We start from the raw sequence: 15,629 nt of genomic DNA on the forward strand, positions 1-15,629 counted from the left end.
CAGCTTGTTTGCTGAAAGATAAATTATTTATAAAATGCAATTGTGTTACAATCAGTGATCTGTTGATAGTTCAGAACAGGCAGGATTTTGTGTGCAATGGCAGGCACAGCCATAGCGTCCACCCACATGGTGACTGCCCCTGCCCCTGCTGCCCACTTGGAGACTTAAACATCTGTGGATCCAAAGGAGGGAGCAGAACCTTGCAGAGTAACAGTGCCACCATCTCGTGCTAGCAAAATTTTAACAAGGCATCAGCAAAGGACAAAAATCAGAGATCGAGATAGAAAGCAGAAAATAGGGTGTGTGCTTGGTAAGCGGGGTGGGGGAGGGATTTGGAATGCATGAATTAAGTCACAATTATTGGGTTAATGACTCAAGTATTGGGTAATGTTAAATTGCTTTTTTCCCTCAACCCCAGAACTGTTTGGAGGAAGCATCCAATCTTTTCTCGTGATGTCTAGCTTAAGAAAATGATCACTGGGGGCCAAATAATATGTAAATGCGAGGATATTGGAATGCTAGGATATCAGAATGAAGCATTTGTGTATGTTGAGGTGTGTATAGCATATTGCTGATCCTGTATACTTGGTGGGGTGTTAAAAACACAACAAGAGCCCTGCTGGATTAGACCGGCCCATCTAGACCAGCAACTCGTTTCACACATTAGCTAACCACTTGCCTGGGAAGGGGGAAGCAGAGCGTAGCAGCCAAGGCCGTTCCGAGTGTTGCTTCTTGGCACTAGTACTCAGAAGTTTACTGCACTGGAATATGGAGACGCCCTTTAGTCACTTTAGCTAGTAGCCACTGATGTACCTCTCCTGTCTTAGCCTGCCCCCCACCTCTGCAATGGGAAGATAAACCCTACCTTATCTTGCTGGGTGGTTGCTAGAATAACCAGACATGCATTGTATGAACTGCATTGAGTACATAAACAGTTTTTGCCCCGGCAGAGATTGATGGGCAGTTGACCCCCTGGACTGAGCCTCACAGCTTTGTTCAGTGCCAGAGCAGAAACTCTGATTTGTGAGTATGAGCTGTGCCTCTAGGCATGTACACGGTGCTGTTCTTTTGCCACTAGAGAGTATTGGGGGCATGCATTCCACTGCCGCATCCCTTGAGCGTTGAGCTCCAGCCCCTTTAAAAGTAATTGACTACTTATTAGATCTTCCTGGGCATGAGTTAAGAACTTGCCTAATGCAGAAATCTACAAATCCTGAATCTCTGGTAAAATGCAAGAGAGTTTCTCTAAAATTGCAAGGGAATGCAGCCGAACCCCTTAGCAACCTTAAGTGGCTTATTGCCTTTCAGAGCACTGAGCAAGCTGACGGCTTTCAAGGTTAGCTTGCCTTTCTTGCGGCCACCCTGCGCTGCAGAGAGCCCCATCAATAATTCAACACTGCTTACGTGACAGGGAGGCAGTTTCAGACGCTGGTGGCAGGCTTGAAAAACAGGAGACTTTCAGTAGCTTTTAAGAGCTAAGGGGAGGCTGCAAATCTGAGGATGTTTGAACCAGATGGTCAACTTCAATGTGTCGCTTTAAACAGCTAAAAAGCAAGAAGCCTGTTGAACCCAAGCAAAGGTCCCCCTCATCCAGTATCCTGTTGCATATGATATATTCATTGGCTGTTCACAAGCAAGAAATGAGCTACAGCCCTTCTCTGGGTTTTGCCCTCAGCAGCTGGAACCTGTTGCCACGGAACATGGAGATTCCATCTTATTAGCTGTTGAGGCTGAGAGCTGTCCCGTGGCCTCTCCTCCATGAATTTGTCTAATTTTTTTTGTTTTGGTTTAATTCCAGCAAAGCCAGTGGCCATTTCATGCTCTGCAATGAAAAGGGCTTACAGGGCTTGCTTTCTGTTTGGAACGGCATCTGAGAATTCAGAGGAACTAGGAGTCCATGGCATCCGTTTGTTGTAATACTATAGTGATTGAGCATTTACATATATGGTTGAAAGCCCTTCAGTGGTGGTGGAAGAAGCAAAGAAATTGGTGCCAGAGGTCAAGGACATCAGAAACGTGTGCCTTCCTAGCCACGACTGCGGTCTTTATAGAAAGATTATATTGAAGCAGGGGAATAACTAGAAAGTGGGTAATTAGGAAAATTGTTGTGTGGATCCTTAAAAAAACAAAACACCCCGCTCCACTCTGGATTCCAAACTTGAGCCCAACCTTCACACAGAAGCAGCCTTTCCCTCCACTTATAAAACTGAAATCTCTCGGGGTGGGCTTCTGATGAGCTGACCTGATTTCTGATTACGCTGTTCACTGGCTTCGCAATATTATAATCTTCCTCTGCAGAGTCCGGGCTGTTTTTCACTTATGCAGGCCAGCTGCTAAGGCTCTTTCGGCATCTGTCCAGCTCAGTATTTCCCAAAGGTCTAATACCTGGGGGAACAGCCGCCCCCCCCCCACACACACATTCAAACTGGAGGCTGGGATCCGCATCAAATGTTGGCTTGGTTGGACACCGGCCAAGGCCTGAAGACTAATAGAAAGCTCCTGTCTGGCTGAAGATGCTGGAGCTGCAGTAGTGACAGCCCAGCGTGGCTCTGCTGACTTCTCCAGGCAACCTTTCCAAAGACTCAGAGGCCCCTGCAGTGTTGCAGGGACTTCTGTGGGGGACTCTAGTGCACTGCAGGGAGTGGGTCACTGACTCTCTTGTACTCTCATAAAAATAGCTACCACTGGCAGTGCTAAAAGGAGTATGAGAAAATCATACTTTGTTCCCTGCAGTGAAGGGGGAAGATGATGGCCACAACTGTATGGAAGGGTAGAGTCACAATTGGAGTGAGAGGGACGGCCCAGTAATAACCTGTTGCCAGCCCTACTAAGGGCAGGCTTCATTCTTATAACAAAGCAAGATCCTTTTGGAATAAAGAGTGTGAGTGGAGGGGGGGGGTGACCTCAGATGACCCTGTGCTGTTTTTGTGTGAGCATTGCCGATCTGGGCAAGCTCAGAACAGTGACTCATGAAGAGATACAGCCAGAAGCATCCACTGGAGTGGGTAAGTCTTCTGCATCTCTGCATTGACCCAACTACATCTGATGCTGAGATGGGGCAGAAGAATCCACTGTAGTGTAGGCTGATTGTGGAAGGAGGCAAATCCAGAATAAGAAATTGTGCAGAGAGACAGCTGATTCCTGCGGGCATATGCTTTGGACTGATAAAAGCCTTTAACAATTGGGGCTAGATCAGTTGATCGGAGGAGTGGCTCTATCAGTGATGCTCAGCCGTGGTAGCCAAATGGAACCTCCATGTATAGAGGCAGAATATCCCTAAACAGTGCTTGTTGGTAGGGGGCAACAACAGTCAGGATAGGGGGGCTAGAGCTGCTTTAGCGTAGTGGTTAAGTGGTTGGAAGAGAGGTATATAAGTATTATTGTTATTTTTATTGTTATCCCCTTTCAACAACGACCCCGTTAGGCTCTTCTTACATTAGGCTTCTGTCTGTCTTGTGGGTGTCAGATTGTTTATCTGCTTCTGTTAAGCTGGAACACAGTAGGAAGAAGGAACAGATTGTGGGCGGTAATGCGACCCTTCCTTCTGGCTCAGGTCAAAGCCTAGCCGTAATCTGCTCTGGGCCTTGGAGATTTCCCCAGATCTTGTTTCGCAGCAACCTGTTTGCAAAACGTGCCTCCCCCCCCACCCCCCCTGCTCCCGCACAGCTATTTTCCTGTGGATTTTTCTGCAGCTGTTTGAGTTTCTTTGCAGCTTGATTCCTCTTTGCATTTTCTAACAGACATGGCCTTGAGAACTGTTTCATGTTGCCAAACTGTCCTATGGAAAGGAATTCTGGCTTGGAGGTGACTGTAAAGCTCTGTGGATAGATTCTTATGTGATAACTGCAGAGAAAGCTGTGGTGGGTCCTGCAGAATTCTTCCACCTGGTGAATGTGAGCTGTCAGAATCACATGGCTTTGAACAGAATAATATTCAACACACATCGCAATACTCTTGAATAAAAAAATGGAGATTACCTAGGAACCAGATGTGAAATGTAGTTGAGCGGTTAATGCAGTATTATTGGCTTCCTTCTCCAGTTACCACAAGAATGCAAAGAGGTCTTAGGAAGGAGGCATGGCTCAGTGGTGGAGCAACTGCTTGGCATGCAGAAAGTCCCATGTTCAATCCCCAACATCTCCAGTTTTAAAGACTGAAGTAGTAGTTGATATATAGGTGATGTTTCTCTGCCAGAGACGTGGAAAGCCACTGCCAGTCTGAGTAGGCAATATTAACTTTGATGGACCTGTGGTTTGATTCAGTATAAGATAGCTCCATATGTCTTAGAAAGAACCCACCAAGAGCTAGCTGGCAGCTAGGCTTGCCAGGTGCCTGCCAGTGTCAGACAATCTCTTGGCAGTTTGTCCCTCTGCCTACCAATCCTACCAATCGGTGTGAGGTGGTGAGCCACCTGGTGATCGCCCAGCTCCAGTAGGCGATCCAGGCAAAATTGGCAGTGTGCACATTTCCAGCCAGCATGACGCCATCATTCTGAGAAGTGATGTTAACATGTTGTATAGCAGTAATTCTTCTCCTTGATGGTCTTGTCTGCACAGAAAAATCCAGTTGTAAATGATGTCTGTAACATAACAACGGTGCAGGATCCAGTGACATGTAGATGCAGCCATAAACAGGATTGTTTCTTCTTCTGACTCTGTGACCAGGTCAAAGTGAACCACTCCAGCTGGCAGTGTACTAAAATGGCAGCCTGCTTATTACGCAGATTTCATGGGCATGTATGTACCGGAATGCTCTTGAGAGGCAAGATGCATATGCACCCTGGTTAGATGGAAACAGTGCATTACCTGCGCAATATACTTGGGTGTGTTGAAGAAACATGAATGTAAGAAAGAATTAGCACACAGAAATTTACCCCTGCACCCATTTATCCCTGTAAATGCCTTCTCTCTCCCCTCTTCTGCTTGCTGAGTTAATTCTGCATTCATTTCTTACCCCATTGTTCCTCCATATCTGCACTTTCTATAAGTATCCCATTGTTTTGGGAATGATGTCTGGTTGACAGCATGTTAGTCACTGTGGTTTCAGATTGTGTTCTTACGTTATTTAGTGGGTCACTTTGGTAAAATACCAATAGAACATCACCTTTGTGATACTGAAATAGTACGAAGTTTGTGTTGCTCCCCATTAGGTCAATTCCTTTTATTTAGACCTAAAGGGAAAGTTTATTTTGAGCCTAGTAAGGGATATGTCCAGTGCCAAAAAACAAATGGTAACTGTATTGCTCTGTACCCTTAAGGTTGAATGAACAGCTAAATTAGGCTGCTCAGAAGTTGAAGGGAAAGTTTATTTTTTATAATAATCAGCGTGTTTTTATGTTGGGACCATAATTCTTAAAATAGTTACATACTTTTAGTCCTGGAGCCCAACTTGTGGTGGAGAAAAATGACCTACAGGGAAGAATCAGCAACACAAATGCTACCAACCCTCATGTTAAGGGGAGCCTCCCTCTGATGCTCGGCATAAACCATTGAGGAAGAATGATACCTCCATGGCCTGCTTTTGACTTTGAGCTTCTCTGAAACAGCTGGCTGACACTGCAGGAAACCTGTTGCCGGATTAGATGGTCCTTTGATCTTATTCTGCAAGACTTTGTTGTATGTTTTCTGTGTAATGATGATGTCAGCACAGGGGTTAGAATTTCATCTTTCACTCAGGGCCAATGCCTGTATTATACAAGTCTTCATCTTCCACATGGCCACCATAGATCTTGTTGATCACATGTGTGCCTGCAGTTCTGTGTTCGGAACTCAATTTGGATTGGGCCAGCAGTGTGCAGGATGGTTTAAGTCCTCCTGCATTGTCTTTCCTACCTGAAAGGGTCCCAGGGAGCTGCTGTTTGCCCCTTTAGAATAATGTGAACTTACTAATGGTTACACTTCAGTTTCCCCAGTGGATGCAAATAGCAGCTCTCTGGGGCCGTTTCAGGTAGAGGGAAGAGACTTACTCTGTCTCCCTTCAATCTTGTTCTGAATTGGGCCTAGGGTTGCTGGCTCCAAGTTGGGAAATTCCTGGAGATCTGGGGGGTGAAACCTGGAGAAAGTGTGGTTTGGGGAAGGAAAGGAACTTGGGCATGGCATAATTCCATAGAGTTCACCCCCCAAAGTAGCCATTTTCTGCAGGTAAACTGATCTCTGTGGCCTGGAGATCAGTTGTAATTCCGGGAGATCTCCAGCCACTACTTGGAGGCTGGCAACCCTAATTGGGCCCATGCACGCTCCTGGGAATTTAGTTCTGAGCACAGACCTTCCAGGCTCACTTTGGATCAACAGGGCCATGGCAGTCATAAGGAGGCCACAAGGACTTCATAATATGTCTATTGCCCCCCCCCCCATTGTGTAGTTCTGTTTTCAGAGGTTCTGTTTCTGAACATACAGGGAGGGGTCTGATAGCTGAAGACCTGCAACTCTTATTACTCCACACTGACAGCTCTTAAAAGGCAACCAATATAAGGATGACTTTGAGAAAATCAGAATTCTCCCTAGTAGGTATGGCTGACTGGGGTTTACATGGCCACTGATGCCTTAACATTACCAGAAATGATGGACTCTGTGGAGAGCTTCTCATCAGACACTCCATGTCAGTTTTGAGATGTCTGAATGTTGCTTTGGGTGAATCCTTCCACACTTCCATAAATGGGTTAGGTTGATTTGTAGGTGCTCTCTCTTCCAGGCTGTCCCTGATGCTGAAATGGGGCAACCGAGTTTGTGTGTGTGCACGCGCTTTTTATATAATTCCACCCAAATCAATTATTCAAGAGACTGGGAATTTCTTAGAAAAACCGAGCTGCAGTTCTTTCTGTGCACTGAGACACCATGTGGATCTCTGTGGTCTGTGTGTGTGGGGGTGGGGGGGCTGAGCAGAGGTTCGTTTCTTCTCCTATAGCTAGCAATACTAGAAAACCTGTGCAGGTGTTCATGGTAGGTGCAAATTGCACTATCCAGCATGTAAGCATAGAACAGAAGCAACCGTGTGTTGTGATGGCTAACTTTTTTTTTCACTAATGCAAAAATATGTATGCTCTGCATCCACGCCACCATGCGGAGGGTGCAAGCTACAGAAACTACAGTGAAATCTTTTAAAATTATTTAACGCTTTTCTAACTCAGTTAGCGGCATGGGGGATGATCAGCATCACTTCCTGGGCCGGTGCCACCCATGTGGTATAGTGCCTAGGGGGGCCTGGACTAGGATTTGGATGTCCCTGCTTGGAATCCCCACTCACCTTTGGAAGCTCGCTGGGGGACCTTGGGCCAGTCACACTTGCAGCCTAACCTACTTCTCAGGGTTGTTGTGTGGATAAAATGGAGGAGAAAAGAATAACGGTAAGCTGCTTTGGGTCTCCACTGGGGAGAAAGGCAAGGTATACGTGAAATAAAATATAACCTGCGTCTAAGCCAAGCCTCTGCAGCGTCTGGCTGGCAGCTGGTTGGGAGGCGGCAGCAAAGGCTGTTTGTAGTTTGGGGTGACAAAATACTTTGAGCCCATTCTTCCCTAACTTTTCCTTCCACCTGCAGTGATGAGAGAGAATTCCCTTTCTGAGGCAAAATAGCCTCAGGCTGTTGTTTACTCAGCTGATGTAACAGTTTCTACCGAGGTGTTAACTGTTTGGCTGTATCCTATTTTGGATCCCACAAACGGACTGTTAATTTCTCAGCACCTTTAAAATATTGGCTCTTCAGCACTCTTTTGGTGGTGTGAAGAGTGACTAGTCACCATTTGCTGTGAGAGCATGTTTGAGTTTACTATTGATTGGCGCTTGGTTTTTTTCTTTTAATAACACGTTTGGTTTAGTGCTGAGTTGGAGAATGAGAGTGGTTGGCTCTAACAGTGCCATGACCCAGTGAGGATTTGAACACAGGGCACCCTGTGGGGGAAAACTGTGTTGAAAATCTGGCTGATGGGTAGTTGTATCCCACAGCCAGGTAGAGGCCTGGCATGGGAGTGGGAGGGAGGGAGAGTTGAACTGGCCATAGAAACCCACAGAGGTTTTGTCAATGGATGTGGCAGTGTCGGAGCTGAGAGCTGAGGAAGAATCTCCACTTGGCTCTGACACTCCTGGCTGACTTTGGGACAAACGCTCTCTCTTCTTGGCCTCACCTATTTCTGAGGTAGTTAAAATGGAGGAAAGGAGGGCCATGAAAGTTCCTCTGCGCTCATTGGAAAAGCATGGTCAAGGAAATGGCTAACAAATGTAGTTTTCGTGTGCAAAGGCAGTCAGTCTTTGGCCAGATGTTGGGGGCAAGCAAGGCAGCGTGATTATTCCCTTGTGATCATTCCAAGGTATATGTCGGTAACAGAGTTCTGTTCTATTTTGGTGCTTGGTCACATCCAGCTGTGTTCCTAAAAGACAGGGAAATGGCTGTACTTTGGGCTGGTTGATACCACGATGGGCACAACTGGGGTCTGGCCCAATGGGGAGTGGACTTACATGTGATTCTTCACAGGCTGCCATCGTTCTTGTCTGTCCCTGCTGGCTACTTGGCTCTTGTAAAAGGCTTTGCACAAATTGTTTGACCGCAGGCTTCCTGGAAAGGCAGCACCCTTGATAAGCTCTGTGGCTGAGCTGGAGAGGTGTGTTTGTGTGTTTTTCATGTTGCTGACGTGGCCTGTTCCAGGGAGCTGTGGTGATTCTGCCCCCATCTGGCCTGGGCAACTTCACCTCCTCTACTTCTCTACACCAAATTAGTATAGTGGAAGGTAGGCTGAGAATTTGCTAGGCCTCTTTTCAAGAATGGCTCTGATCCTTATGTTGCAATTCTCAACAGCATTACATCTGTTTAACTCTGCTTAGGATCGTACTGCAATTCATCTTAATTGTATATGAAAACTGAACGGTTCCTTTTGACCTCATCTTCATTGACGTGTGAAGGAGGGAGTCGTCTAGAAAGAGGTGGCCCTTTATGTTTGCGGGTTCCAGAATTATTGTGTGGCAGGCCTTGAAAAGTTAAATCCAGCAATTCAAAATGGGCCTGGAGACAACCCTGCTTCTGCCAAAGGGCAGCCACAGGCAAGCCTGTCTAAAATAGGAACTGTAACCAAAAGGGATTTGACTTTTGTCCTTACTTAAGTGACCCTTCATTTAACTTTCAAATGATCTCTGCTTACAATGAATTGTACTGTGTGTGCTTAGACAAGTGACCCCCTACTCCATGTTTTCTGCAGCATTGTGGGGTAGTGGTCTTCTGAGACACATTTCAGATTGCACGCTGCTTTGTAGCTAGTGCATTACTGTGGCCCAGCTTTGAAGCTGTGTATCTCCTGTTGGCAAACCGGGAGCTTTCTGGGGGAGGTTGTTGTGCTTCAAACTCAGTGTGTGAGGTTGGGCTGCTTCCAAGGCTGAACAGCTATTGTGCTAGAGGTCCCTGCAAACAATGGCAGGATGGGTGGCTCTCGCTGCTTCCTGTGGCTGTCCTTACAGCCCTGGAGCTTACAAAGTAGAAGTTCCTAGGAATTGTGCCTCTCCCAGCAAAGTGGTCAGTGGCAGCCACTATTTACTTTATGCTCACAAGCCAGTTATGCTTTTATTTGCAAACTGCCCCTGCCTCTTCTCCTCTGCCAGCTGCCCAGTCTCCCAGTCTAAGCCTTTGAAGCCTGCTGGGTTCTCTGCTGTTCTCTCCAGCTGAGGAAGCGAAGTCGGTCACTCGCACCCGTGGTGGAGCAAAGAATAGAAGACTCGGGCTTGAATTTATGCTCTGTTGCTGTGTTGATTGAGTGGGAGGCCTCAAGCCAGTTGCTTCCCTTTCAGTCTGTTTTCCCCTTCTGCAAAACAGGAATATTTTATTGCTTCGTGGATTTATTAGGACATTAACCCTGCTAGTTCAGACTGAAGATCCAAAGGGCCCTGGTTCAATCCCTGGCAGCAGCTCCAATTGTAAGAACTCGGAGAGCAGGTGATAGCATAAACCCTTCTCTGCCAGACATCTTGGAGAGCTACTTCCAGTTATATTAGACCCTCACAGATTACATGGACCAAAGGAACCTTAATAAGGATAAAGACTGAGAAAGTACAAACCAATTCTGCTCAAGAATGTCATCCTGCCGGATCAGAGCAAAGATGCACTGAATCTGGCATCCTCTTGCCACCAGCGGCCAGCCAGATGCTCCCAGAAGGCTCACATGTAGAGCATGCAGGCGATAGGCCTTGAGTGGTTGTCGTGTGTAAAGAACCTACTGAAGTCCAGGCTCTGTTTAGGAGTCCAATCAAATGAAATGGCTGTGGCTTGGTGGCAGAGCACCTGCTTTGTTTGCAGAAGGTTCCGGGATCCAGCCCTGGCATCTTCCAGTTAAACACATCCAATAGTAGGGGATGTGAGACCTCTGCCTGAGATCCTGGAGAACCACTGCCAATGTGAGCAGACAGCGCTGACCTTGATGGACCAATGGTCTGATTCAGTATCAGGCAGCTGCCTGTGATCCTTGCCTGCAGGCTCATACAGTGCCCCCCCCCCATCTAGACAGCGGTAGACTGTCTCTGAAAATGGAGATTCCATTTAGCTAGCACAGCTAATCACCGTTAATAGAACAATCTTTCTCCATTAATGCGTCTAATATTTTTTTAAAAGAACAGGCTATGAAGGTTTGGTGTTTACAAGGAGAAAACTGATCCCTTTTCTTCCCATAACCCCTGCCCCACTCATTTCCAGCATTGTTAGTCACTAATGTAGGATGCAAGTTTAATTGTTTTGTAAGTAGTAGTGGAATGATTGTACTAATTACAAGCATGTGTGAATGGTCATTGATTACCGTATCAGAACCTTAATTGGGTTGATAAAAAAAATCAATTTTGCTTGCTGAGGGGCGGGGAGAGAGAGCAAGAGTGATGTTCTGGGAAAATTTCAGACTTGAGCTCAGTGAGGGAAGTAATTAAGGCAGTTCAAGGATTTTGTTAAGAAGATCACACGTATTTCAGTTTTTTTCTCATGTGCCCCCCCCCCCCCGGTTTTAAAATTAATGGAGATTTTACATCTCTGCTCTAGATGGGGCCTCCAGCTCTATCTGGAGGATGCAGTGCTAATTCCCCATCTCTTCCTGGCCTGACAAAGAGGAACTCTGGACCACTGCCTCCTGAGTCACTTCTGTGCCTGCCAGAAATGCTCAGCCATCCCTAATGTTTCCTGTATCTTCTCTGATGACCAATTTTCCACCCCCCCCCCAGGTGCCTATGTGGTGTAATTTGCATTCCAATTTGCTTCTGCAAAGCCAATTAATTCTCCCTTTTGTGGCAGTCTCTGCTAGAACCAGTAAGCCAGGCATGAGCTGTGAGAAGAATGTGGCTAGATCTGAACTCGGCCGGTCGGTAGAACAAGGACTGCTTGAGCTGGTAGCTTGTTGTTGCTCCAGCATTGTGCTAACCATCTATCACACTCTGTTGGCCCGAGAGAAGTGAATGGCCCCATCATCTTTCATGGCTGACTGGGGTTTGATCCCAAGGATCTTCAGTCCTACTTGGACACTCACAACACTACACTGCGTTTTAGACTTGATTTCACGGTAATTCTGCCCGTCCAGGGAGCCTTTGAAAATATATATCTGTTAGAAATGCCTTCCGCTCTCTTCACATTCAGTACCTGCACCAAAACTACAATTCCTAGGAGCCTCTGGGGAGAAGGCACGACAGTTACTGTTTTAAAAAAGGATGTAAGTTGGCTGTGTACCTAAGCCCATAGAGTCTGAGCTGGTTGTTTTCTATCCCAAACTCATCCTGAATTGCCCCCCAGGAAATTTACCTAAATTGTATTGTGTGAATTAAGATGAAATTATTCCCTTTTGAAACAGGGTGCCTTTAGAGCACGAGCCAGAAAAACAGTTCCATTCTTCAGCTTTGCAAATGTTAGAATGTCATTAGATGCTGCTGGCTTAAAACTGGGGAAGGTTGGGTTTATATCTCATGAACCTCACTCACAGCCTACCACATGGGTAGAAATAGTTTATCTCTATAGAAGGTTTTTTAAAAAGTAGTTCCACATTTGTCCTGCTGAGATCCAGGAGATGTGTGGCGTTAGGAGATACTAATGTGCTAAATTATTCTTCCCTCCATGACCCCTCCCATATGCCAAATTTGACCTCTGTATATGCCTTGGGCCAAGAACATGTCACCTTTGCACTCTGAGTCACCAATAGGATTGCCAGATGTGGGTTGGGAAATTCCTGGAGATATGGGGGTGGAGCCTGGGAAAGGTATGGTTTGGGGAGAAGAGGATACTCAGCAAGGTATAATCCCATAGAGCCCACCCTCCAAAGCACCCATTTTTCCATGGGAACCGACCTCTGTGGTCTGGAGATCAGTCCTAATTCCGGAAGATCTCCAGCCCCCCTCCCCCCAACCTGGAGATTAGCCACCCTAGTCATCACACAGTGGTGGTGGTACATGAACAGGCAGTTGTGTGCCAGCTTCCTTATGAGTTTTGGTGCCACCATGTGAGGTGAGACCTCAACATTGTTACCCTAGTGCCGGGCCCTAGCAATGTACCGTTGTCCTCATGAAATCTGTACCTTGCACAAGACTTCAGAGCAGATCCAGGTGACAGGCATGGGGTGGGGAAAGTATGCTAAGCAAGCCACACAACTTTCCCTTTTATAACTCTGCCCTTGTTAGCAGGCACTCTGCAGCTTTCCTGTGGCTTCTTTTCTCTTTCCAAAGCTGCTGCGCAAAAGCTTAAGTTCTTCTGCCCTGTTGTTGTGCCCATATAGAACAGACACTGCTGTCTCTCCCATTCCCGAGCCCATTGCCTCTGTTGAAGCTGTCTTCTTTTACTTCTCTAAATGAGCAAAATATCAGGATCTAGAAGTAACAGAGCCCTTTAAAATCTCTTCCTTCACTTCATAGTTCCCTAATGTTCTTACTGAAAAGCATTTAAGAGATCACCTCTCCCTTCCTCCCATCCCTCTGGCGTGTGGAATAATATTATGAGCAAAGCTCATCAGATTAAATCCTGCCCACTAGTAGGCCAGGCATCATCAAATTGAGCTTGTTTGTCTAATGAGAGCTAATGTGGGGGGAGGAGGGGGAGGAGGCCCACCACCTGGCAAAAAGCAAACGGTTCCGGGAACACACAAGGACGGGGGTGAGCTCTGCTTCCTCTGAATTGCTTCTCGGTACAGCTAGTCAAGGGTGCAGAACATTCTGGGTTTCTCTTCCCCACAGATCCTGGTTTCAATTTTGCTTTGCTGTTGTGTGAATCATTCCTGCAGTTCTTTATCTTTGCACCATTTTTCTTCCTTACACTGACCTATAAAATGTATGCTTTTTCCAACTTTCTTTGTGCAAATGAAAATGAAGGCAGTAGCCTGTATCTTGCTACCTAGTTGGTGACATGGCTGAGGTGAAATTTGAGGCTAAGTCTTGTAATCCTTGCATTGCATTCCAGTGGGCACTCCAACCATCTCTTCATCAAAGTGTGAACCCCTCTCAGAAATACTTACAAATCTTTTTTCTAGTATATCTTACTCCGCTGAGGGAATGTTGAGGTTTATGCTGAAACTTTGAATAGGCAGGAGCAAACTTTGCCCTGATTTGAGCATGTCATGAAGAGGAAGAATTGGCTTTATACCCTACCCAAAGGAGTCTCGGAGCGGCTTACAATCACCTTCCCTTTCTCTCCCCACAACAGACACCCTGTGAGGTAGATGGGGCTGATTGAGCTGTGACTGACCCAAGGTCACCCAGCTGGCTTCAAGTGCAGGAGTGGGGAATCAAAGCCGGTTCTCCAGATTAGAGTCCTACAATTCTTAACCACTATATGAGAGACCCAGCCCAGGGTAGTGGTTAGAGTGTTGATCTAGGATCTAGGGGACTTAGGCTTGAATCCCTATGCTGCCATTGAAGTTCATTAAGATTCATTCTCAAATATTCTTTACAGGGCTGAAAGGATAAAACAGAAGAGGAGGGAACAATATTGTAAGGTGCTTTGGATTCTTGTTGGGGAGAAAAATGAGTTATGAATAGTTAAATAATAATTTCCTGATTGACATTTGGAATACATAGTGAAGATTTGATTTGATCTGCCAATTTTGGAAGCCAATTCTGTCTCTGCTAGCAAAGGAGAAAGCGTCTGAAATTGGATTTTTACACACACTCACTTCTCTGATGGCTCTTCTCCTTTGTTTCCTGACAGACTCCTGCCCGCGGAGGTTGGATTGCACTCTGAAGAAGCGGGCATTCTGCCCTCCCAGATCCAGTGACTGCGGACCTTGTCTCTCTGGGTTTGTGGAAGATGAATACGGTAGATGCATCTCAAAGACACAAGCAGGCAGAGGTAGGTAGGGGTGATGATTGCAAGACATCAGTTTTTATATTCTGGGTTACTTTCAGGAATTTTGAGCCCAATTCTACATTTGTATTCTATGTATGTTCTAGTATTGGGGTTTTTTTCGTTTCACAGACTGACAGCCCTCCATAACAGTGTGTGTGTCTGTGTGTGTGAATTGCACTGCATCATAGGTTTTTTAGTCATACCTATTTTTGCTTAATGTTGCGCAACAGCATTGCAAGTGGAGAATTGCAAGTGGTTTCCACATCTTGGTACCAAAGGTGATTAACTGCTTGAGCAGAGGAGGAGTTCAGGGGCGAAAAAGCTCATAGATACTGCAAGAATATCGAATAAGGTGGCCTCGTTAGTACAGTTGCAAGGATACAGAAAATGGCAAGAATACAACATGTGAGTTGCAGTAGCATCAGGAAGGTACTGGAATTTGTGGCAGAAGTAGGCAGGGAGTCTTTAATCATGACATTGCAGACTTGGGGGAAGCAATCCTGAATTCTTGGAGTAACTCTTGGGCTAAATATGAACTGAAGTTGTATCTCCTAGTGGTGTGTTAGCCCGTAAAAGCTGTTGCAGGGGATGTGGCACGCTCAGGATCACGGCCATGGCACTTACTTCAATTCCCCTATCCAAACTGCCCCTCTCCAGGACTGCTTTTAACCCCAGCGGGCAAACTTAATGGGCTCAAGATAAGTCTCCTCCCCTCTTTCTATCAATCCCTAGCATGCTGGCCCCACTCTGGATTGGGGTTTTCCCCACAGAGACAAATTTCATGTTCTAGAGTGCCTGGATTGGCAATGTGTGTAATTTTCCCCTTAGTAGCTCTCTGTTGTGCCTGCCTGTTACTATTTTGAATTTCAGCACCTCTAGTGAAAAGCATCAACTCTAGACAGTTCCCTGGCAGGATTGCAGTCCCTCTATTGCCCTTTTATTAAACAACTACCACCCGTTGACAGCTAAAAGAAATAAAACCCTGCCCCAGACACTTCAGTGCACTTCAGTGCTGATCAGTCTAGCCTAGTGCAGTAAAACATTCTGAAGGTGGACAGGAGGCATTGAATCAAAGCCTTAAAAACATTGCCTCCATGGAATGCAAAGAACACATCTGGCCCATGTGAATATGCCTATACTGTGGGGCACATCTGGGTACCATCACTGGCCTCCTTATTTTGAAAGCGAGCATTATTTCCTTGCTTGTGAATTGGTGACGTGGTATTTGGAGGTGGACAAAGGCAGCCAGTACGTGCTTTGGGGGTTTTGATGGTCATTTTATAGAAAACGATACTCTTAATGAAGGATGGGCTGCTTATATAAGAGCTCAGTGAAGGGATTGGCATTTGAACTGCTT

General features: G+C 46.1%; 1 protein-coding gene across 1 annotated transcript in view; it reads left to right on the forward strand.

Annotated features, from left to right (window-relative positions):
- Positions 1 to 15,629, forward strand: part of NPDC1 (neural proliferation, differentiation and control 1) — a 45,365-nt gene that overhangs the window by 16,819 nt on the left and 12,917 nt on the right. The window contains exon 2 of the mRNA XM_054997874.1: positions 14,135 to 14,275. Within this exon, the coding sequence (XP_054853849.1) occupies positions 14,135 to 14,275 (141 nt within the window). The remainder of the gene's footprint in view (positions 1 to 14,134; positions 14,276 to 15,629) is intronic.

This window comes from Eublepharis macularius, chromosome 14 (assembly GCF_028583425.1).
Source record: "Eublepharis macularius isolate TG4126 chromosome 14, MPM_Emac_v1.0, whole genome shotgun sequence".
Classification (NCBI taxonomy): Eukaryota; Metazoa; Chordata; class Lepidosauria; order Squamata; family Eublepharidae; genus Eublepharis; species Eublepharis macularius.